The sequence below is a fragment of the Leishmania mexicana genome, chromosome 8 (assembly GCF_000234665.1).
Source record: "Leishmania mexicana MHOM/GT/2001/U1103 complete genome, chromosome 8".
Taxonomy (NCBI): Eukaryota; Euglenozoa; class Kinetoplastea; order Trypanosomatida; family Trypanosomatidae; genus Leishmania; species Leishmania mexicana.
The window spans coordinates 583,818-607,916 of NC_018312.1; the positions used below are offsets into that span (position 1 = coordinate 583,818).

General features: G+C 52.5%; 2 protein-coding genes across 2 annotated transcripts; both read right to left on the reverse strand.

Moving 5' to 3' along the window:
* Positions 1-280: 280 nt before the first annotated feature.
* LMXM_08_29_1360 (putative RNA binding protein) lies at positions 281-2,278 on the reverse strand (the record flags this gene model as incomplete). The annotated part of the gene is made up of 1 exon (XM_003872371.1): positions 281-2,278. One exon carries the CDS (start codon positions 2,276-2,278, stop codon positions 281-283), a length of 1,998 nt encoding a protein of 665 aa, XP_003872420.1.
* Positions 2,279-15,864: 13,586 nt separating this feature from the next.
* On the reverse strand, positions 15,865-18,636 carry LMXM_08_29_1350 (putative RNA binding protein; the record flags this gene model as incomplete). The annotated part of the gene is made up of 1 exon (XM_003872372.1): positions 15,865-18,636. The coding sequence occupies one exon, from the start codon at positions 18,634-18,636 to the stop codon at positions 15,865-15,867; it is 2,772 nt and encodes a 923-aa protein (XP_003872421.1).
* Positions 18,637-24,099: the final 5,463 nt, after the last annotated feature.

Sequence of the window (24,099 nt, forward strand, 5' to 3'; positions counted from 1 at the left end):
CACACGTGTGTGGAAAATGAAACGCAAGTCTTCCCTCCCCGCCCCTTCTCCTCTCTTCCTCGAAAGACACCACCATGTGATGCAAAGTACGTCCGCGCAACAACACAGCGAATCAGAAGAGAGAAATCGGGGAGAGCCGCCACACGCACTTACACCGCCATAAGAAAAAACGCCACAGATGGATACTCTCCGCACGACCAGTGACACTGGCGCCCGAAGCCTGTTTTGTACGGCACACAAAAAGAGAGAAGAGAGGGAGGAGGAGAGCAGCGGCTTTTTTTCAGCCCACGCGAATAAAGCTGCAGCTGATGTAGGGGTTGTGGCGATACGTCTGCGGCAGCTTCGGCGACGCCGTTTTAATGTTCGGCTGTGGGCGCAGCGAAGCTGGATGTGCTATCGGTGCGGTATCGAAAATCCGCAGGTCGCTCTCCTCCTCTGGGTCCGAGTAGGCCACTATGCGCTGCGAATCGTTCATAGAGCGGCTCTGTACCGGAAGCGCCTCGCAGCGAGGGTTTGGAATCGCTAGCGCAGCGCGCGAGTCCTGACGCTCCGGAACCGCGTGAACTGCAGGCAGGTGGTAGAGCCTGGGCGTCACTGGCGCGTTGAAGGGTAGCTCGCTCAACTGGGGAAGCTGCAGATGGTGATGGTGCTGCTGCTGCTGAGGCGGCGCGTACGGCGACAGCTGCGGTGTCGAGTTGTTAAAGAAAAAACTCTGCTCCAGTTGGCTGTTGGGGTTGTCGATAAACGACGGCCTCTGCGAGTCCGCCACGAACGGCACCGCCGTCGCGCCCTTGCATGTTGGGGTGCTGACAGCTGGCATCCGTCCGCCAACTTTTGACGGTGTTGTGGGCAAAAATTGAAGAGCGTTGGAAGGAAAGAGCGGGGCGGCAGAGGGCGCAGGTGCGCTTCTCACACAGCTCATGGTGTGTTGCTGGGGAAGTGTTACTGGCATCATCGCGCCCAGCGGTGTTTTCACCGGTGGCACGCTGCACTGCGGCGGTGTGAGCTGGGGGTAATTTCTGCAAAACGAGACGTCAGCGGCAACACCCATATCTGCTATCGGTGCATCGGCGCCGCTCGCCTGACCAGTGTGGATGCTCAGCGTGGTGCTGCTGGTGTGGCTGCTCAGGCTCATGACGGTGCTACCGCTGCAGATGGTTTGTTTGCGGGTGGGGCTCTTACTCGCGATACGGGCCAAGGTGTTTCGCTGGCTGTGGCTGCGCCGCTGTCGCTGCTTGGCGGCCGCTGTGGTAGGGGCCGACTCGCCCTGTGGCTGCTGGTGCTGGTGACTGTGCTCGCGGTAGGGCTTCGCTAGGTCCTCGGCCAGCTTTACCATGATGGGGATGCCGTTGCACGACGCGAACGGCTTCGTGTTGTGCACCTCCCGCGCCGCCCGCGCCGCCGCGCCCTCCTCGGTGTAGATCACAAACGCAATCAGTCGCACCATCGCCTCATCCTGCACCGGCGACGTATCCTTGTGGAGCGTCACCTGGCGCACACTGCCGAACGCCCCAAACAGCTCCTCTAGGTCAGTCCTCGTGCAGTCGAGCGGAACATTGCGCACAAACAGCTTCATGATCTTCTTGCGCGCTTCACCAACTGGCCCCCCCTCACTGCGCCTCGCCCACTGAACAGAGATGGAACGAGAGCCGACGTGTACGCCGTTCATCGCCACCATCGTGCACCGGGCCTCGTCGTGTGAGCTCATCCGCACAAAAGCGGTGCCGAGGCTCTCGCCTGTGTGAATGTCGCGCATCACGGCAGAGCTCAGGATGGTGCCATGCTCGGCAAACGCTGTCTCGAGCTCTGCCTGGCCGATCTTCGTGTCCAAGTTGCAAATGAAAAGATTGCTGTTGTGCCGGTTGCTCTCTTCGCAGACGGTGACATGTGCCGCGGTGGAGGCGCGTCTGCTGCGGCCTTTCCTAGGTGCCCCCGCGCCACAGCTGGAGCGTGTGTTCGTAGTTGGCGCCGGGTTCTTGTGCACGGCGGTGCGTGACTGGGAGAGGTTGGAGTCACTGGACCTGCTACTGTTCGAGGCAATCTTCTTCATCTTGCCGCTGGCCACAAACGAGCTCACCGCATTCACTGTCTGTGGGGTCGCATTGTCGCTGCTGCACCTTTCGTCAGTGCGGGAACACGCACCGCCAGCCGACGCTTCCTCTCTTGTAGATGGTGGCAGAATGGAAGTGGACGGCAGCACGGCTTCAGCCGAAGCAGCACTCTGGCAAATCGACCTGTTCCTCCGCACTGAGACGCAAGAGGAGTTGAGGCGGGTCATTATTGTGTGGGACGATGGAGGTAGGTGGACAGATAGCTGAAAAGTTCAGAAGATAGAAGAAAAGGATGCCGATGCACGCTGTAGGTGATCGAACGGAAGAATAAATAAAAGCGCACAACCTACCCACGAACCCTAACGCAAAGGTGGAGCGGGCGAAGTGCCGCGCGACAGAAAACACAGAACCTATAGCAAGTAGGCACCCGAGACACGAGAAAAAAGAGAATCGAAAGGTAAATGATCAGTGAAACACAAAACAAACGAAAAAAAAACGAAGAGAGAGATAGAGGAGAACCTTCCGTAACACCACACCACACACACACACAGACGCAGAGACACACACACAGAAAAAAGAAATCAGTAAAAGCTGTGAGGTAACAACAACGCACGAATGGATAAATCACTGGTGGGGTAGTCTTTGGAACCTCAACCAAGCGGGGGGAGAGAGTGCGAGTCTGGAACAGCGAACACCAAACGCACGCACAAGAGAAACGTGATGTGGTAGTTGCTTTGTGCCGTGTGAAGGGGGGAAGGGAGGAAGTGCCTGTCGCTCACGAAAAAAAAGAAGAGAATTCACAGAATATAGAGCGGCAGCGGAGGGGAGGGGCCGTAGGGGTAAGAGAGGGTCGAAGAAGAGGGAAAGCACAACAGCCAGCAACAAGGTCCAACGGAAAGAAAAGGGGGCACTCGAAAAATTCTTACGTTTGAGTGGGGGAAAAAAGACACGAGAAGACCAAAGGAAAAGAAGGGGAGAAGACAAGCATACAGGCACACGCACCGACACGCATACCCGCGTGTACACACAAATGCAAATAAACAAAAAAGTACAGATGCGTACAGACACGAAATGAGAAAGTCGCCCCCTAAAAAAAAGAAATAAATAAAATAAAGGATAGCTGATAAAAATAAGCTACGTGACAGAAAAAATAAAAGAGGGTGGAGACCGAGAGGGGCGCGCAGAGACCAAAAAGGAAAATTGCGCACAGCAAAAGAGAGGGGGGAGGGTGGCACTGAAAAGCAAAAAAAAACGACACAACACAGAAAACAAGAGCAACAGAGAGAAAAGGGAGATGAGGGGGCGGAGAGACGGACGGAAGAAAAAGCCACAAGACGAAGGGGCAGAATGGGTGACACGCGAAGCGCGGCTGAGGTGGGGTGGGGGCGGGGAAGACACAGACGTGTGCACTCAAGTAGGGGGTGGTGGTGGTGGTTATGCACATGCAAACCAAGACACGCGCACGTACTCTGGAAAGGTGAGTACACGTGTGAAAGAAGCCAGAACGTGGAGAGAACAAAACGCACAAATCGACAAGCGAGAAGGGGGAGGGCTAGGGGAACAGAGTAGGCACGAAGGGGTTGAGGAACAAGAGCAATAACACATCAATCAAATTCGTAGGATACAAACAAGGGAGGTGGAAAAAATACGTGTACACATATATATGCGACAAGGCGTGTTTTTAGAGAGGAACGTCAGAAGTAGAAAAAAGTGGGAAACTGCTGAAGAGAGACGTCTGTGCTGCCGTACCTGCGTTTTCGCTTCCTCGCAAGTACATAAAAGCACGCAAGCACACGAGAGGGAAGGTTTGCGTGCACAAAGAGCGCGACGACGAGGATCAGACACGTCTCGTACGGAAGCTGAGTGTGACGCCGCTGCTCGAAAACACCAGATATACTTTTTTTTGTTGTTGGGGCGGGGGGATGGAGGGGGGATGGAGATGAAATTCTCCTGCTTTGTCAGCCAGCTTTTGATTTCCGCTTCTTGCTCGTTCTCGAGAGAAATGCGGGGGTTTCGGTGTGTTCTGATCCGCCGTAGTTTTGGAAAAAACCCAACACAAGCAGAGCGTGCTAACAGCGAAAAGAGCACTACTAACGATATAACAGAGACACCAACACTCTCAGAGAGAGGGAGGGGGGGAGGGAGGAAAACACGCAGAAGAGAGGTGGAGATAAAACCCGTCGAAAATGAAAAAAAAGAAAGGAAAAAAACACACAAAAGGTTTGTGAAATACGTCGTGAAAAAGGACCAAACAAACAAGGGGAAAGAAAAAGAGGTGCAAAACGAAAAAAGTAGCGGGAACACAGAAGAGCACACACACACACACACATGTACATGCACACAGAGAGGGTGAGAGGGGGGAGAGATAAATAAGCGCAGGAAGAGAAGACGACAGACAAGAGACAACAAAACACCAGAACGGAAATAAAAGGGAGGGAAAGAGGAGCAGCAACAACAAAAAACAAGTCAACAACAAAAGATGACAACAGAGAGCGAAGAAATGAGGCGTCTGAGCGTGCGTGCCAATCTCTCGTTCCTCCGAACTATTCCACACCGGAGTGCAAGCGTGCGCAGAGACGGAATGAAATGCAAAAAAAGGCGCACCGTAAAAAAAGGCGGAAAAGCTTGCACCGACGAAACGGCTGGGCAAGAGGGAAACAGAAACAAAAGGAAAGAGAGGGAGCGGTAGCACAAGCTCCGAGTTTGCGTGTTTGAGTCTGCTCCAATGTGCTATGTTTGCTGACCTTCGTCGTCGGCGTTTCTGACTGCCGTTGAATCCTTTTTCCTTTCCTGCCGCTGTTCCTTTTCTTTCCTACTCTTTTTTTCTCGCTGCACCACTTTCGTAGAGGCGTCGCGACAAACGGAAGAGTGCGAAATAATAATAACAATAGAATCAATCAAGAAGGCGCAAAGGAAAACAGTGAAGAGCAGTCTGAAAAAAAAAAGAAATAAAGATCTAAAACGAAATATACCGAGAGAGAAGCGCGCAGAAGATGGATATAGCCCGTATAATGACTGTTCTTGATATAGTCGAGGACTCTCGAGAGGAAGAGAGGAAGGGAGGGAGGGAGGGGGCCCGTGACAACGACAGCAACAACAACAAAGAAAGACGCTCTAGAGGAGAGTAAGAAGTAGCAAGGGAATCTTCCAAAAGACAGAAAAAATGGACTGTGGTCTGTCTTCTTGTTTGCTTATTTTTCTCGTTCTTTCCTTCTCACTTTTTCTTTTCATGTACCGCGCGTGTTCCCTTCCTCTTTGGGGGATCGGGGAGGGAGGGAGGAAGAGAGTAAAGGCGTTGTTGTTCTTTTCCCCTTTTTCTCGGTGTGTGTGCGTGTGTGTTCGACGTGCTCGATGCGAGAGGCACACAGGAAAGATGGAAGAAGAGGAAGATGAATATTTCCTGTCCTCTGTAGTCCGAGATCAACGAGATCAGAGAAGGGGGCCAAGAGGGAGCAGAGGATGACAATCGTGTTGGTGGAGTTCTCATCCCATGCTTCAAGCATGTTATGGGTGATGCCCACAGATCTGAACATAAGAGAAGTTGACATCGGCATTCCGCTACTACGAAGTCGCGGTTTATTTTTTCCATGAATTCTATGCAAGTGTGGGGTTCACTTTTCCCTATCCATCATCCCTCACCCGGTAGCCGACATGGGAGTTGGTCGCCGTGGGGCTAACTCGATTTGGCACACAAGGCAGCAGAAACAGTTAACATCCTCCTCAGCATAGGAGGGACGAAGGGAGAGCTATTGCAACCCCCCCACACACACACAAACGCACGCTCGTACGACACTGCCGGAAGTCGGCCGAACGAAATAGCAGAGACCTCCAGCAAAAGAGGGCAAGAGATTTTTGCAGTGGGTACGTAAAGAGAGACCTCTACACACATACAAAAGCGACGCCCGACCCCGCGACTGAAGCGTGCGCGAAAAATATTTGGGAAGGCGAGAAAGAAGTGCACGTGTGTGTCGCTCCAACGTTAGAGAACAAAACGCAAACATCTAGCTAAGCAACCCTTTGGAGACCACTCCGACGAAGCCAACTCTTTACTTCCTTTTTCGTTCCAGTGGATGGAGCTGATCTCACAAACTAGCTGTGGGACAGAGGAGCAGAGATTCGCCACGATTCACCGTTCCCGGGTACACCTACACCGTAGTACACGACAGTTAAAGGAAGAAATGTGTGAGCATTCTAGGAAGGTGTATGGGGCAAGCGTCTGAGAGGGGTGGGTTGCTCCCAGCTTACATGTCTATCTGTATATGTGTCTATCTTCATGTATACATATATATGCATATATATATGTACAGTTATACGTCTTGATATACACATATAGATACATAGAGAGATGTATGTATACGTATGCGGACTGGTGTGTTCACTCACCATTTAATATTCGTGCTTCCCCCTCTCCACCCGTTTTTGTTTATTGACTGAAGGTATGTCTTGTTGTTGCTGTTGCTCGCATTTTTGTTTTTGCGCTCTTGTGCGTTTTCGGGCCTTCTCCAGATCCGTCCAATCTCAAAGCGGAAGTCCGCGGCTCTGTGATCATTTGGAGGAACGGATGTGACGGGAAAAAAACGAACAAAAGATACACAAGCGAGCACGAGAGAGTGAGCGAGGTAGGAGTAGATTGGTGGCGGCGGGAGAGTGGCGTTACTGTCTTTGCGCTTTCGGGTGTTAAATCGCCTACCCGTAAGAGTGGCAGCAGAGGGGGGAGACAATGGCAAAAAAGAAAGACGCATGGCTGTTGCTGCGTTTTGATGTGGGTAGTCGAATCACAGGATCCCTTGTGGGGTGATGGCCAGCCAGTGATTAACGCACGGGTGTGATGATGTGCGTGTGTGCGTGTGCGTCGGCGTGAGGGAGGAAAAGACGGGATGTCAGGAGTTGGGTCGGAAAGGCGGACAATGGCACAGATGCATGGCAGGAGCAGCCGCCGACAGACGAACATGACTTGATCGTGAAAGAGGTGAGAATGAAAGCCGAGGAAACACATGCTCGAATACCGCACGAGTAGAGCAAGTGTCTCTGCAAACTGCACCCCGCTGCTAATTTCACACCCCTGGCAGGAACGCAAAACATAAAAATAGAGGAGTAGTCGTGCTTCGGCCACTGCTGTTCTCTCCTTCGCTAGAAGAAAAAGTCCCTTATTGACACGTGCGCCACCTCACCAGCGTCGCTGAACACCTGATGGACTTTTTTCGAAGGAGGAGGGTGTTTTCGTTTTTGTTGTTTCTCCTGCGGATCGGCTCTTCGACTTGTTTCGCGTGCGTATTCTTCCTGGCATCCCTTCGTCAGTGAAAACAGCGCCAAGGAGCCAAAAAAACGGCGAAAACGAGAACGACACCCGCAGTCGTGAACAAAAAAAGAAAAAGTGGGGAGAGAGCAACAACAGCCACCGAAAAAAAAAAATAGTAAGTATAGCGCATCATCAAGACAAACCTAAGCACATGCGACCGCAGATGCACATGACCTCACACGCGCACGTACACACAGCAATGATCAGAGCGAAAACAAAAATGAGGAAAAAGAAAGTGAGGCAGATGCCAGCACTATCACCGCATTTTTTCACTTGTTAAGAAACTATATATCTCGCCAACAAGCGGCACACGTACGCACATCTACAGAGACGCAAAGACATATCCCTACACGCACATGCACAGAAGCGAGCTGACAACCGAGACACCCGTGAACGACACACACTCACACGGTGCAAGGGTACGTAGAGTCCATTAAACGAGAGCAACGGGCAATCGGTGCAACCCAAAGCTCTCCATGTACATGTATTTACATATACTTGCCGTCCACAAACCCTTAGTCAACTTCATCTTTCTTCCTGTCACAATGTTGCTCTTTTTTGTGTGGAGCCTTGCGCCTTTTTTTCGTTGCATTTTTGGGCTGGCGGTGGGACTCTCGATGCATTCCGCAAGCTTGCCACGACCTTCTCTATCCCCTCTCCATTCTTTCCGAATGGCACACAATTGGAGGCAAAAAGCGAAGGAGCAGCGGCGAAACGAAGAAAAGGGCTCGAGTAAAGGCCGCAAAACGAGTGACGAAGGGGTCGAGAGTCCCCCCTTCACGATCTTCTGGAAGGTTTTAAGGCGTGTAGGTGCGTGTGATCATTACACGCTTTCATACCGGCAAAGGCATGAAGCACAACGAGCAAGCGTGAAAACGGGTCGTGTGACACCGCCTCTTCCTAACCACTTGACACACTCTCAGACACAAACCGCACACGCAGCACACTCCTTTTATAAGTCTTTCGCGTTTCGTCCTACAGCAGAAGCTGGCCCTCCAGCCCTCTCACGAAGCAATGATACTCTTCACACAAACGCGCGCGTGAAAACAGTCCCCCCCCATACACAAAAAAAAGAGTCGACCACGAGCGAAAGAGGCGCCGGGGAAAAACAGCAGAAAGGAGAACGACACCATAGGGACCATAAGATCGTTCAACGCAACAGCCGCAAGGCGAGAGAAACAAGGAAAAAAAACATGCAAGCAAGGTGGCGCACTAAGGCATCGTTTGCCGTTCAGAGAAAGAGCAGAGCTACACCGACAGAGAATGAAAGAGGGAGGGAGGGGGGGATAAGAAAGTACAGTGGGTCTGCTGGGATGAAGTGAACAAGAAGGGAGCGAGTGCGATGGAAATCGAGAGGGAAGGAGAAGCGAATGTGATGGGCGGTCTTTCCAAATACACAAGGAGGCAAAGGACAACACAAAACACGGGGGGGGTTGGGGGCGTTGGCGATGGTGGCGTCGGTGAGGAGACTCAAGAATTCGAAAAAAGGGGAGAGAAAAGCGCAAGTGAAAGAGTCAGCGCACCCATGAAGCGGAAGAGAGGGAATCAGAGCAGCACGCACACACACACATGCATAGAAAACTATAGAGACACCTCACTTCAAGGCTCGCATTAGTGAGACACGAAGAGTCGGCAGACAACCGATGAAAAAGAGGTCTGAGCAAAGGGACTCGGTTATACTGATGATAGAACGCGGAAACGAAACCTGCTTGGCGACGAGCGATGTAGGATGGTAGTGAATGGGGGAGGGGGAATGAAAAAAGGGGGAAGGGATGAACGTCGAAGCATAAGCACGCGAAGAGCCGTAGGTGGAGCGACATGCACAGGGGCTCCCGTGTGTGCTTGTTTGCGTGTGTGGTTCCTCCTTTTTTTTGGGGGGGGGGGGGGAGACGGTTCGCTTGTTGATTGTCTGCTCTTGAGTGCGCGTGTGTGCGCGCGACTGTTGTGAAAGACAGTGATTATATTCGCGATCCAGCGAGTTGGATCCGAAAGGACTGAATAGCGATGAGGCATAGCAATAACGAAGACAGGAAAAAACAATATGAACACACCAACTGTGGTACTTACAGCAACATAAATAATAATAATAAACAGAGCACAGAGATAAAGACTCGAAAGTGGGCGAGGACGAGGTGGGACAGACAAAGGACAGACACACCCCTGTGTGCTGCACCATACGGCACACCCATAGACGCAGACACACAGTTGTGAACACATACACATACATGTGCACGCGTGAACGCAATGGAGAACTGGAACGTGACAAACCTTCGGAGACAAGAACGGCAAAAGTCGAGAAAAAAGGCGGAGACTTGGAGAAATCCGGGAAAGATAGGGCTTTGAAGAGAACGACACTGGAAGCGGTCGGGGGCGGAGAGGTGAAACAGAGGGGGCGTTCACACTAAACTAAGACCGACGGCGAAAACACAGAGAGGCGAACAAAACAACAGCACGCACAGCACAACGGGAAAAAAGGAGGGTGCAAAAGGGTTGAGAATTCCTTTACAGCTGCCTACTTCGTGTGTGTGTGTGTGTCTTGGGACTCACCCTTGTTTATGCTTTCTCGTCCATCAGTCGGGTACAAGGCAAGGACAAAAACGCACACGCACACATCCGCTCTACGCTTCTGCCGCGCCCTCTCTCTCCCTCTCTCTTGTCTCTCCGAAAAGCATCCCTTTTGCTGGTTCTATTTTTTTCTTGCGTGGGAGAAGAGGAGGGGAAGCATCCTTTCACCGTTTGCTGTTGTTCAGCGACATACCAAGTGAGCGCCAAACTACACAATCGCATTTAACAACAGCAGTAGAAAAAGGATCGGCATATACATAATATATATATATATACCACATACACGGTAACCACGAGATTTAAAAAAAAAGAAGGAAAAAGTGGGGATGGTGTTAAGGAAACCAAACAGAGAGTCGCGGACATATATACATGTATGTATAAATTGATACATTACCTTATACATAAAAACGAGAACACATCCTACATGCACCAGAGCACGAGCGGCCGAGAGGCTCGCGCGTCTTGTCCTTTTCTCGAGCGCTCTCTCACATATACCTATACGCGCACGCACACACACACCTTAGGCTCACATCAAAAGAAGGCGTGCGAGAATGTCCAGTAAGCCTGAGAAGATGGTGGAGAATAGTTAATGTGACGCAGAGCAGACAAACAAGAAAACGTACGCGAACAAGTCATAGAAGCCACAAGGCGGAAGAAGCCAAACCGAGGCCCCAAGCGAGAGAGGCCGGTGACGAGCGATCAAGAGAAAAGGCATACAAAAGGTGGGCGGAGAAACTGAATGAGAAATGGGGAAGCGAATGAAGAGGGGGGGCGGTATCGCAGAAGAGCTGCATGAGATAACGAACAAGATCGAACGCATTGGGAGCAGGCAAAGGAGAATACGTTTCGAACGAAAACAAAAACAGAAGACGTGGATGGGAAAGATCGGAGAACGTCAAGGAGGACGAAAGAGGGGAGCGACTGGCACAGGCAGTTGTGAACAACCAAAGAAACCATCAAACCAAAAATAAAAATTAGAAAAAAAAGAAAGACATGGAGAAAAGAGGATAACGCAAAAGAAGAACCGGAAAAAAAGAAAACAGTCAATATCAAAGAAACGCATGTGTGTCTCCTCCCTCTCGTTTTGAATCTCTCCCCGCCCCTCTGCCCTCTGTCCGCTGACAGTGGCGCCGAAGGGCATCAGCGGAGCAGCAACAAACAAACGAGCAGAGCGACGGCATCAAATTCAGAGGCGCATGCACACACACACAAAAAGAGGCGCCAACATAAAAATATACATATGCTCGAAGTAACTCAGAAGCATAGCAATACAAAATAAAAGAGAAAGAGGGCGTGACTCAAAAAGATCTCCAGTGACGAGGAGGGATGACCATGGGGCGGGTGTGCACGAGTGCTTCTGCAGTAGCTCGGTAGAGAGAGAGGAAGCCCAGCAGATGGACGAAGCGAGGCGGGGCAGCGAAACCCGAGAGCAACTCCGACACGATGAATACTGTTAACGCCAACAGCCTTCAAGATCTGGAAAGGACACGACAAAGGAAGTCTATCAGCTGATTCCGGGAAAAAAGCGAATAAAAAGCAATCCAAGACGTGCTAGGTCCATGGAATCGGGGAGCAGAGAACAAGCGCTGTGTGGCATCTCGACTGCGACCCAGGAGAACAACAAAAAAAGGGAGGCAAGACATCTTCTCACATCCTCCACGTCGCGAACAAAGTGAGAAGGAAGGACATCGAACTGAACGAAATAAAGGGCAACAAGGACACTTACACGCACACGCGTGCATACGGCCGTGAGAAGGAAATGGACAAGAGAAACGGCGCACGAGAGTCGCACTGCCTAGAGAGAGGAGGCAGAACGTTGAAGGGGGTATCAAAAAAAGTGTTGAAAAGGAGGAGGGAGGAAGCGATAAATCTCTCTTGTCTTGTGCGTCTGAGTATGCACTCGTGTGCGTGAGCATCAGCTTCGCGAGGATAGGCGGAGGGAGCGGAGGAAGACCAGAGCGACTTGGAGATCAATGGGCGGGACATACCGGCGCAGAGCAAATCAGACGAGAGAGAGACCGAGAAGTCAGCACAGAAACGTCCGCACAGACGAGCATTGCCATCGGTGAATTGAAGCACGCGCACAGCGCACGCAAGCAAAAAGAGCAAACGAGAAAGCAACAACGCAACCGCAAAGGCAGGTTCATATGCTCCAGTTGTGCATAAAAACTGAGGCGGCACACGCACATATATATATTATAGAGAGAGGGAGAGGGAGAACCCACACCAAATTCGAGCAGGGTCGAATCGGCTCGTGGCAGTGGAGCACAACACAAAGGAGAAAAAGTAGGCCAATGCACAACACAGGAAAAACGTTTTCTTCATTCCATGTGCACATGAACCGTGCGTGCCTGCGTGTGTGTGTGTGTGTGTGTGTGTGTGGCGAGCAAGATGATGGGTGAGTGGAGGGTAGATCAGGAAACGAAGGACCACATCTGATGTACGAACGTGAGAAAGGAAAAGGGCGTCAGAGGAGACGGCTGCACTGGCTCATCTCTAGCTTTATCGAACAAGGACAGGGAAAGGACTGAAGCGCAAGGGGTAGGTAGCGGTGCTTGGGTGCAAGACGACTAGAGAACCGCGCTGGAAAAGACGGGTGAGGGTGGAGAAGGGTGAGAAAGAAAAAGAATATGGCAGCAATCCCTGCATCTACCGATTCTTGCACAGCAGTGGGGCAGTGTGTACAAGACGTGAAGAAGGACGAGTGCAGCGCACTCATGCACACAGGCAAAACAAAACGAGCAATAAACAAATAAGGCCTATAGGGGGTGTCTCTTTCCGGACTGGTGGTCGGATGAGGCCTTCGGCGTGTCGTATGTCTTTCTTCACATCTTCTTCCATGCCCTCCCTTTTTTTTTCGGGAGAGAGGTCGTCCCGCGACGTCCTCACATAGGTCCTCGCATACGCGCGACAGAGACAGACAGTAACGCTGCTGAAGACTGACAAGCGCGGAGATACATGTGTGTGCGCTCGACAGGGGGAATGTCTCACACGGAGACGAGAGCAGCGAAAGCAATGAGAGCGGCGTACAGGGGAGGAAAAAGCGAAACGAGGAGCGAGTCGCTGAAGCAACACGGCCGGATGAACGCTACAAAAACAACAAAGACACGGTGTCTCTCACGAGACCATGTAGGACTGTGGTAGTGCATGTCAAGGTGCAGAGCGCCCATATCTTTTTTTTTTAATGCGGGAGTGGCCACATGCAAGTGCATGGCTGTTATTGCTGTCTTCGGAAGCGCACGAGCACAAGCACACCGATCCGCACGTTTAAATGCCGTACCCACATTTCATAGAGAACAGCACAGGCGAGACAGAAAGCTCATGAGCAACCTGAGAAGATGGCGAGGGGGACGGAAAACATGTAAGAGGAAGGAGGGCAACAAAGGGGGAGGGATGAAGCGGAGGAAAAAAAAGAGGTGAAGGATGCCGGAGACAAACCCCACAGAAGACGCAGATCAAGAGTCATCACAAGTAAAGGGCGCAACGCGAGCGAGCGAAATAATACACACACACACACACTTAAAGACAGACACCAGAAATACGAAAAGGCAACCAGCGAAAACGCATGCACACGACAAAATCAAACAAGAACAAAAAAGAGAGGGAAGGCAGAGAACGCGTGACGAAGACTAGACACCGAGCGACGTGCGTAGACCTTGAGAAGGTACAGAAGCCGGCATACAAGGGCACCACGCAGAAGAGGCGATGGAGGTCAACAAGCACAAGATCCCATCCGGGTTTGACAGGTACGCTCCGCCTTCCTCGAAACAGAGCACAATATAAAGTAAGTGAATGCGGGTACAATGCACAAACCACCGCAGAGAAAGACACACACACACACTGGCTATAACATCCCGAGTACAAGCGTGCACACCACAAGGAAGATCGCCATGAAGTGAAACCGCTGCTCCTGAAGAATGATGAGAGACAATCACGAGATAGGGGAGATGAGAGAGAGAAACGAATAAAAAAAAAGTGGAGGACACCGAACCTGCAACAGTCAACAACACGAAGAGATAAAAGCACCGAAAACGGTTAAGGTGGGGTGGCGAATCCAAGGAGAGCACGCCCATCTGTGGGAGGGGGGGGGTCAATAAGCGTCTGTACGGAGTGCGAAACAGAAAAAACGTTCAGCAGATATAGCCAAAAACGCAGCACACACAGAGATACAAGCATACACCATCTGCATCCCCGCACGCACAGAGAGGCACACAAACCAACCACGCACAACACCACATTGCCGCACTAGTCGTTTTTGTACCGTCATCCTGTCACTCTACCACCGACAAGTGGGCAAATATAAGCGCTCAACCACAGTTCGCTTACCCCTGTCACAGTGCCGCTACACACGAGTCGCCCAGGACAGAAGACCCTGCCATCGAATCCGACCATGCGTCTCATCGTTTTCTTCTTGCCCTTCCTCGCACGCATGCCGCACGATCGGCGACACACGCACACGGGTGGTCCGCATGCCTTGATCCAAACGGAGCCGCCTTCAGGGTCCCGCACGAGGGCGGCGGCTGTCGCGTCTGTCGTGGAGGCAGCAGGGGGTGGGGGTCAAGGGGGCGTGCCGGGCGAGCGCAAGCAACGGAGCTGGCCACACTCAGGCCAGGGCCCTCCGAGACCTTGCACAGGACAGCCTGTCTGCCGTGCTTCTCCCTCAGTCTCTGCAAGCCGCGGCATGCCGTAATGTGGTGCGGGGACTCGCTGCTGCCATTCGGGGGTGGCCTCGCCATGCTTCCGGCATCTGCGCCTCATCAGTGCAGACCCGGTCGGACGTAGGAGACACACCGCACGCTCCGGCTGCGCTCACCTGCGCATGCGCACAGTGCTCGCATTCCTGCATCCTCGGGCCTCTGCTTCAGGACAACGCTGCTGTCGGTGGCGTCGCTGGCCCGCTCGACCACATGTGCCGCCCCACAGGCGGGACGCCGCGATGCGTGTGTGGCAAGGCAGCAGGGACATCCCGCCCCTCTGCTGAATCCGCAGGCCTTTCGCAGGCGTGGGTGTGGCGAGCGCAGGAGGGTTTCGATGTCTGAATGCTGTGTGTAAGAGCTGAGCAGGTAGGGAAAGCAAAAGAACGAGCAAAGAGGAAAAAAAAACAGGAGAAGTCACGGATGTCTTCAGATCCCAACCACTGCGGCCACCAAGCTCCACGGTGTGGAACGAAAGGGAGGACGCGGACAGGGATGGAAACAACAACGAGAGAGAAACGGGAAAGCAAAGATGAGCAAAGAAAAGGGTTGGGGGACGCGGCGAAGCACACGGCGAGGAAGGGACCGTACAAACGAAAAGAAAACGCGTTAACGACCGTAATATCCAAACCAAGATGCCAAGCCGAAGATAGAACACCTCGAAAGAGAGAGACAGACAGACAGAGGGGCGAGGGAAAGACAACGACGACTAGACAGAGAGGGGCCTTCAACAGGGGACACACAAAACAAAACGAAGTATCCAGTGTATGAGGGCACCCTGAAAGGAAAGTGACGGCGCTCTACCTGCCGCAAACAAGAACGGCGCGGCTTGGGATTCAACTACAGCGCGCCAAAGACTGCCGGTGGAGGAAAACCTTGTTATCCCTTGCGCTGTGGCAGGCTGGTGTAGTCGTCTCCGCTGCCGCCAAACAAGCATACACTCACCTAGGGGTGCTGTTGGTTTCGCCCATCTCACCACCCCTTGCACTCTTCTTCCCCACCCCCAACGAACCTATTATATGTATGTCACCCCAACACTGGGGTCGTGCTTGCTAAAAAGTGCCGCCGTTGTTCCTGCCTACGTCTGCTGCACATACGGTAAAGGAAAAAAAAACGGTCAAACGAACGCACCTACACAGCGAGCTGCATGTTGAGGCGCGCCTTCTGCTGCTGGTGTTGGCGATGAACGGTCTCTCTGATCCTCCACTCTCACCGTCGAAGGTTCTACGGAGCGTATATGTGGGCTGTGGCGGTGTCAGCAAAAAAGTTTGGTGCTTTCAGTAGAGTACGGATTGTTGTAGTATCGCATCCGCCCCGATGAAGGAGTACCTGTGCTAATCGGCTTCGCGCCAGCCTGATCAGCTGACAGGGTCGAGATTGAGATGGGCGACGTGGGCGGTGTAGTGCCAGGGGCGGAGGCTTCGTTGCAGCTGATTGAGAGCATACTTCCTTTTCGCGCGGCCGTCGGTGAAGAAGCTGCCGGTGCTAGTGCGCTGCAGCTCGCACTTATCGCCGGCATCGATGGCGGGGAGCCACTCACATTGAAACGCTCATTTTGTCGCTTTGTGTTGTGCACGTGTGTCCGCACAGCACGGCGCCACGACTCGGACGCACCCGTGCGCACCGTCGGCGACTCCATGTTGTGCGTCGCACCGGTGATAGGCGTGGTGCCGCTGCAAAAGTTGTGGCTGGGTGGGGTAGAGTTCATGTCAGAAATACTCCCGCTGCTTGAAACGGACAGCCTTGTAGACAACTGAGGAGCCACATTCGTTTGAACACCTATCGGCACAAAAGCACCGCACACAGGGCGGTTTGTCGCTACAACACCCGGTGCAGTCATGCTTGTTGGAGAGGTGCGTTGGGGCCCAGTGCTCTGCTGCGGACTGCCATGTGCGCTGGAGAATACCATTGACGGGGTAGAGCCCAGGCGAAGTGGTCCTGGGGGTGGGGCTGAACCAGCTACTGGCGGAGAGCAGTTCGCTTCCATGTGTTTTCGGGTAAGCTGCGTCGACGCCGAAAGGTTAATGCTCTGATTGGTGTCAACGCCAGTGGTCTCGCACCACGGGCCGCTGACCGGCACCTGCGGAGACCCACCATTAGACGCATCTGTGGCGGCCGTGAATTTTCCGTCGCTCGGGCGACTACTGAAATACAAGAAACTGCCGCTGGGGCAACCGCCCGCACTGCCAGCGCCCGCCGTCCCATCAGGCAAATTCTGGTCGTTTAACTTCGAGGGGGTCAAGAGGCCACCATAGGCGGCGACAGCGTTAGCGTCAAAGGACAGGGAGGCAGCCTGGCGATACGAGTGTGCCAGCATCGGCGCGGAGACCGATGAGGAGTGAGGGCTAACACGGCCCTCCCTGTCACCAGCGTAAGTCGGTATTGGCTGATGATGCCGACTCGGTGAGCCCCCTATAATGTTAGACGCCAGCGGAGTCACACAAGCCGGAGTGCCACCTCCAGAGACGCTCATTTGCAGTCGTTGCGACGTGCCCTGGTGGCTGCCCGTCGATGCCTCGCGAGGATCTGGCGCCGCGTACGCAGCGCTGCCATCGAAAACGGGCATGATGTAGGACGACGGGGATGTTTCAAAGCCATGAGTCTCAAACATGCCCTGCTGAGATACAGCCGGGTGCTGCTGGTGTGGCTGCAGGTGCTGATGATGCTGCGCAGCCGCAGCAATGTCGAACGGTGAGCTAGACACACCAGGCATCATGGGCGACGTGCGCACAGCTGGGAACCCGATCAGGCCTGTTACCGATAGAATCGGCCCAGTCGCCTCTGCGTTCTTCATGAACCGTCGCCGCTGACTGCTTTCGGCCAGCTTGATCATGATGGGGATGCCGTTGCACGACGCGAACGGCTTCGTGTTGTGCACCTCCCGCGCCGCCCGCTCCGCCGCGCCCTCCTCGGTGTAGATCACAAACGCAATCAGTCGCACCATCGCCTCATCCTGCACCGGCGACGTATCCTTGTGGAGCGTCACCTGGCGCACACTGCCGAACGCCCCAAACAGCTCCTCTAGGTCAGTCCTCGTGCAGTCGAGCGGAACATTGCGCACAAACAGCTTCATGATCTTCTTGCGCGCTTCGCCGGCGGGGGCACCGTCGTGCTGCTTTCGCGCCCATTGGACGACCAGCGGTTTGGCTTCATGCACACACACAGGGTTCGTGCGGTCGCCGAAGGCCTCCAGTGCGCGGCACGCATCCATGTGTTCTGAATAGCGCACAAAAGCGGTGCCCAGGCCTGCACCTGTGTGGATATCACGCATCACAGCACAACTCACTACCTCGCCAAACGGATCGAATAAGGTGTGCAAGGCGACCTCTGTCATGTGGGGGCCAATGTTGTAGAGTATCAGGTTCGTGCTGCTATGCTCCGTCGGCGTCACGGGCGTTGGTGCGGACGATGTCGATATCAGACCCGGGTATTCGCTCATTGAGAAGTTCGTGTTGGCTGGCGTGGCGGCAGACGACGGCGGCGTGGACGGTGAGTCAAGCACGCCAGAGAGCGGAGTCACAAAGTTCATGGCCATTGCCGCACAGGCCGCCGTGCCCGGAGGTCCTGACATCAGCACCGGCTCGCCAAGACGCTCCACAGAGAGAGCCGGCATCGGGCGAAAACCCGCCATACCACCAGCGGCGCGGTAGTTAGTCGGGGAACGGCCACGGATGGCGTCCGCGCAGAACTGCTGCTGCGTGTACTGGCGCGCAGCCAGCTCCATGGCAGGTACCATCATTGAGGACTGCACCACATCTGCCGATGGCACGTAGCCTAACGACAGGCCTGGAAAACCTGAGTGGGTCCCGCCTCCTCCCACAGGTATGTGCACAGACATCGGCGACTGGCTCGATGTGGGCACGGCTACCCCGGGAGAATGGCGCAGCCTTGTTGCGCTCATCGGCGAGGTGCCAGGCGAGGACGAGGATGTGGTACACGCATGCAATTGCTGCTGCTGCTGCTGCTGCTCCGCATCGATGGGAATGGACGAAGCCATCACAATTGAATTCATGTTGCGTGCCGTCATGGTGAGAGAGAATGAGAGGGGAGGAGGACAAAGAAAAAAAAAGAACACACAAAAGCGAACAAAAAAAAGGAGAGGAAGCGCGGTTGCGGAATACCGAGTGAGAATGAAAAGCGAAAAAGGCCAGAGCGAAGTCAAATAAAAAAAAACGAGTACAAGCAGGGTAGACAGATGCGAGAAGAGCAGGAGAAGTGGAAGGGCGTAAGAGCAAAAAGGTCAAAAAGTGAAACAAAATACACCAAAGGGTGCACGGCAGTAGAAGAGTCAACACAAGGGAAGAGGTGGTCCTGGGGCGGTTGTCTGTTGTTGTTGTTTTTTTGCTGCTCTTGATAACCTCTGTGCGAAAACCTTTGTTTTCCCCCTTATTCGTTGCCTTTCTTGCGTGTCGGTCAGGTTGGTGTGCGTTTTGAGTCGGGTGTATCCACAATGGTGAAGGGGGTGGTGAAGGGGAGGCGGAGATGCAAGAGACAAGCAATGGAGAATAATCAACAATAAAGCAGAGAAACCACAATTGAAAAACAAAAATATATAAAGGAGGGATGGGCAACGAATGAGCACACAGTACAGGACAGCTTCTCACGAAGAAAGCGAAACAGCAGCCAAGTAGGAAAAAAAAACGTACTGCAGCTGTGCAGTATGAAGAGATAGATGGGAAAACGAAAACGAGAGGGGGGGGGGCAAAGCAGAAATCACAAACACACACGATAATATATATATATATAAAGAGCGAGAAGATAAAATGCGGCGCAACCACACGAATAGGAAGAGGAGAGAACAAATATATAAAACAGCCAAGTGATGTTGTAAGTTCTATTTTTTTTTCCTGCCGTCTTTCACTGCAGTATGCACGTGTGTGTGTAGGGGGAGGAGGGGGGTAAGGGTATGTGTACTGTCGATCTCTTTACCACTATGTTCGGGTTTTTCTTTTGTGCTTTTTTATGTTTTATTTTCTCTTTCGTGTCTTTACGTATTGTTTCGCGTGTTCTTCACATGTTGCTAGGCCCCTTCTTCCACCTCCAAGACGTCCTGGAAACGCGAACGAAAGAGAGAGATACGCGGCACGGGCACTCTCGTAAAGGCAAAAAAGGAAGAAAGGATTCCCTTCTCCGTTGTTTGCTTTGTGCCGTGTCACGGTGCTCCGCTGATATGGGACAGGAAAGCGTCGAGTATACGTGACTCCGCCGAATCCGCAAACGGGAGGAGAGAAGAGGTGGGGATAATGAGGAGGAGTCGAAAGAGCGATGAAGAAAAGGAGACTCGAAAAAAAAAGGGAGAGAGGGGGTGGGGTGGGGGAAGCGTGTTAACACCAACGGAATCGCTCCGTGAAAATCCTTTGACAAGCACACAGAAGCCGCCTTTGATTCGTCTTCTTTCGTTTTTCCCTGTGACTTTGCTGTCTCTTCCGGTACAGCCCTTCTTTGCGTGGAGGCCTGTGGCGGAAAGAGGACCGCTGCTACGGCGCTGTTGTCTCTCTACTTCCGCCACCGTGGATGGGGAGGAGGAGGGAGGCACAAGGGTTTAGCGACACGAACCCTCTAAAAACAGAAGATCTAACACTGCAGGAACAGGATAAACAGGCAGTCAGCAAACGAATGCAAATAGACGGGCTAGGTGACGAGACAGGGGAGGGGAGCTGCAGCGAAAAGGAACGGAGAACGTTCGAGATAGATGCGTGTGCTGAAAGAAGTGGGCTAGTGGGGTAGATGTCGATAGCAATTCCTGCTTGGTGAGTGGTTGTTTGCTTTCCAAATCAGTGCGTAGAAATTTCTCGCGCGGGGGGGTCTCTGTTTCAAGAACAACAACGACAATTATATATATATATATACACATACATATATAACAAAGGAGGAGGTGGTGGGGAAGGGGGTGCAGTGGTGTCAGAGATGAGCGAGTCCAATACTAACTGGAAAACAAAAAACTAAAAGGAGAGGTAGATCGGTCCCAAAAGAAACACCTGAGGTTGAGTGAAGAAAAAAAGGGCAATGATAATAAAAAAAGGTATGTGTGGGTTAGGGCAAAAGAGGAAGAGGAGGCGCAGGGATGAAACCAAAAACACAACCAAACAGCTGAAAAGAAAAGGAAACACACACACACACTGAATCAGAAAACATAAGAGAGAGGTGGAACTGCGGAATGAGAAAGTTGGGTGCAAAACGAACAGCGGCGGCACACGGGGCGAAAAGCGTAAAGGAGTGGGGGAAAAAAGGGGGAGAGGAAAAGAGAACAAGTGGAGAACACGTTATATACACAAAACTCGAACAAAGACGAGAGGGAAAACGCCAACGTCGGGCACCACGGTGGCGAAAACACAAATACAAGAGAAGGGAGAGGGGAGGCTCTCCACCACACTGTCCTCGAAAAAGAGCGTGAGAGCGACGAAGCACTCGTACACACTTTTGAAACGAACAGAGGCGCCAAAACAAACGAGCAGAGGCAGAGCGACAAAGAACAGTAACGCTTGTGATGCGAGTCGACTTCGAAAAAAAAAAAAAACAGAAAAGGAGACACGAGTACAGCGACCAGAGATCAGCCACCAAGTACCCCCCCCCCAAAAAAAAAAAGAAAAAAAATAAAAAAATACCGCAAGTTCAAGAAGTAGGTAACGAAAAAGACGCAGAAGGCAAAAAAAAGGGGGAAAAACGAGAGCGCAGCTCACAGCGAAAAAAAAAAAGATGACAACCAAAAGAAGAAGAGAAAAAAAAACAAGTACAAGTGCGGCTGAGCAAGAAATAGACGCACACAGATGCACTCACCCATGCACAGAACCTAATCGCACAAACTCGCAACGCGCATGCGAGATGAGTTTCAAAAAAAAAAAAGAAACAAAAGGCTGACCAAAAAAAAAAGAATGGAAGAGCACACAAACCTGGAAAGAGCAACGTGATGTTAAATTTCCTTTCGCGATTGTCGTGCTCCCACACGAAAAACACACACAGCTTCTTCTTGTCGCTTGGCGTTTCTCAGATCTGTACCGAGCTCCTTTTTTTCGTGTTCTTTGGCTTTTCCCTCGTGCTTTCCTGTGAGGTTTGATGTTAGTTTGTTGCTCCTGTTGTTCTCTTTTTCCTTCGCTTGCTTCGTTGTGCTGAAGGACTCCGCGTCACACAACCCCTCCCCGCGCAAAGACACGAAAAAAAATGTTTTGTTCCTATACCTGAATGAATCTGTGCGTAGGTGTGTGTACCAGGGCGTCTCTCTCTATAGATAGAGATGTACTGTGTCACAGTGGATGGGTTGATGCCTGTCCGCCACGACTATATGGCGCTGCTCTTTGTTGTTGTTGTGTGTGTGTGCTCCGCTTTGAGTTTCACTCCACTACTCGTTCTGCTTTATTGCTGTGCTCTCTGTGCGGATGTATACGCGAGTGCGTGAGGCTTAACGGGATGCAGAAGTACTCCTCGCAGGCGCGACGACGAGCGAGGCGGAGGGCATGCCCAGTGAAAGACAGGGGAACAGCTCAAACCCGAAAATAAACTAAAAGTGTAAGCCACCAACGACAACAACCAAATAATAAAAAAGAGAAAACAAAGAGCGACGTCCGTCTTCTGGTAAAACTCACAGTAACAAGGAAGGTAGCCTTTAAAAAAGAGAGGAGGAAGTTTGGAGGAGGAGGATGAGACAGGGACCGAGGCATAGAACAAGCAAACAAATAATAAGAAAGCACAGGTGGCAATCGATGAGAGAAACGAGTGCACACAGGCACGGGCCCGAGAGCGTCAACAACGTAGAAAGAACAACAGCAAGGGAAAAAAAGAGAGCGAAAAGGCGAGAATAAAGTAAAACAGAAAGGGAAAAAATTGAAAAGATGTTTGTGCCTGCGTAGACGGTTCGAGGCGGACAAGAACGAGAAGAGCAGCGCAAGGGAAAACGTTAGTGAAACGAACAGGCTACAGGGAGGGGGGAGGGCAGTACACTTGCACACGTCAGCGCGATAGAGTGCCTAAGGGAACTGAAAGGGAAGGAGGACTCGTGGACAACAACACAAAACATCCCCAGTGAAACTCGCTCAAGCACGAAGCGGTCAGGAAGAAAGAAAGATACGCACAAAAAGGAGACCGCAAGAACCCAATAGTAGCAATACACCAGGAAAACGAAAATGAAAAAGGCGTGGGACGCACACCGACCGGGAACAACGAAAAAAAAAGGCAAAGCACCAATGAAGTCCAACTCAAGGCGATGAATGGTGGAAATAGTTCCTGCGCCTTGTGGCTGTCGATTCACGTGACGGCGGCGCAGAAGGGGCGTTCCCTCGCTGCTTCTTCTTTATCCTTTCTCCCTACGACAGGTCTGCCAATGTGTCCACTCGAAGGTGGTAGGGAGCGCCAAAGTTTGTCTTTTTATGCACAGAGGCTCGTTGTTCTTCGCTTGGAAGAAGAAAAGGCGAGTACCCAAGAACCAAAGAGCGCGTGGTAGATGGTGTGTCGATGAGCGTATGTCTCTCTCATGCTCGTAGATACAGCTGGCGGCACCGTTACCTTCGCCAGTGCAGGCGATACAGAGAGTGAGGGAGGGGGGCAATGAAAGAGATGTGGGAGAGAGAGTTACACCAAGGCCATGAACGGGTCAACATATTCGTCTCTGTAAATCACACTTCCGATGGGTGTAAAATCGAGCCCGCTGTACACCGAAGAGGGTTCCACATCGGCAGATCTCATGCGCCTAGTTTCAGGCAGCAGCACAGACGCGCATATATGCTTGTGCTTGCGTACCGACGAGGGTACGGAGCCACCTGACCGTACAGTTTCCTGTCGCACGATAACAAGTCGTCCGTCGTACCCGTTCGCGCCTAGTGGGCGGGATTACCGTTCGGCGTGTCGACTAAGTTTGCACAGGATTCTACGCAATGCGCCGTGTATCACGTATGTCATGGGAGACATGCATTCATGAAGCTCTGCGTTGACTGCATGACTGTGTTAGCAGCCTCTGCTCGAAGCAGCGATGGCAGACGTGCTACCCACACGAAGGTGAGCCGCAGCTTCAGTAGACAAGAAAAGGCCCCCTCATGCGCAGCGCACCGCTCAGTGCTCTGCTGCACTTACACGGTCGGCGGGGCCGTGGCCCCATCGCGTGCCCGCCATGCTGGCTTGCTCTGTCGCCCGCTTCACGCACGCGGCACCCCATCTGCGCAATGACGCGTCGGTGCAGAGGCTGTACACCGCACCGGTCATCGTCGTCGGCCTGGTAAGCAGTGGTGCCATCTGCAGCAGCCCACCTGTGTACCTCTTGTCCAGTCCACCCTGAGCGCTCCCAGACAGCGCGGCCAGCGATCGACCACCCAGCAACAAAATGCGACCCCCATTGGAGGACAACTGAGCCGCCCTTTCGAAAACCAGAAAAAAAAAGCATGCCCAGGAACCATCACGACCCGGGTCTTGAGCCGTAGTCGTCCGAAAGACACCCTCGGGCTACTCCATTGTGATGTCTCCAGCTGACGCCGCGCGCCGCTTTCCGACAGTTTTTTCTCCAGGC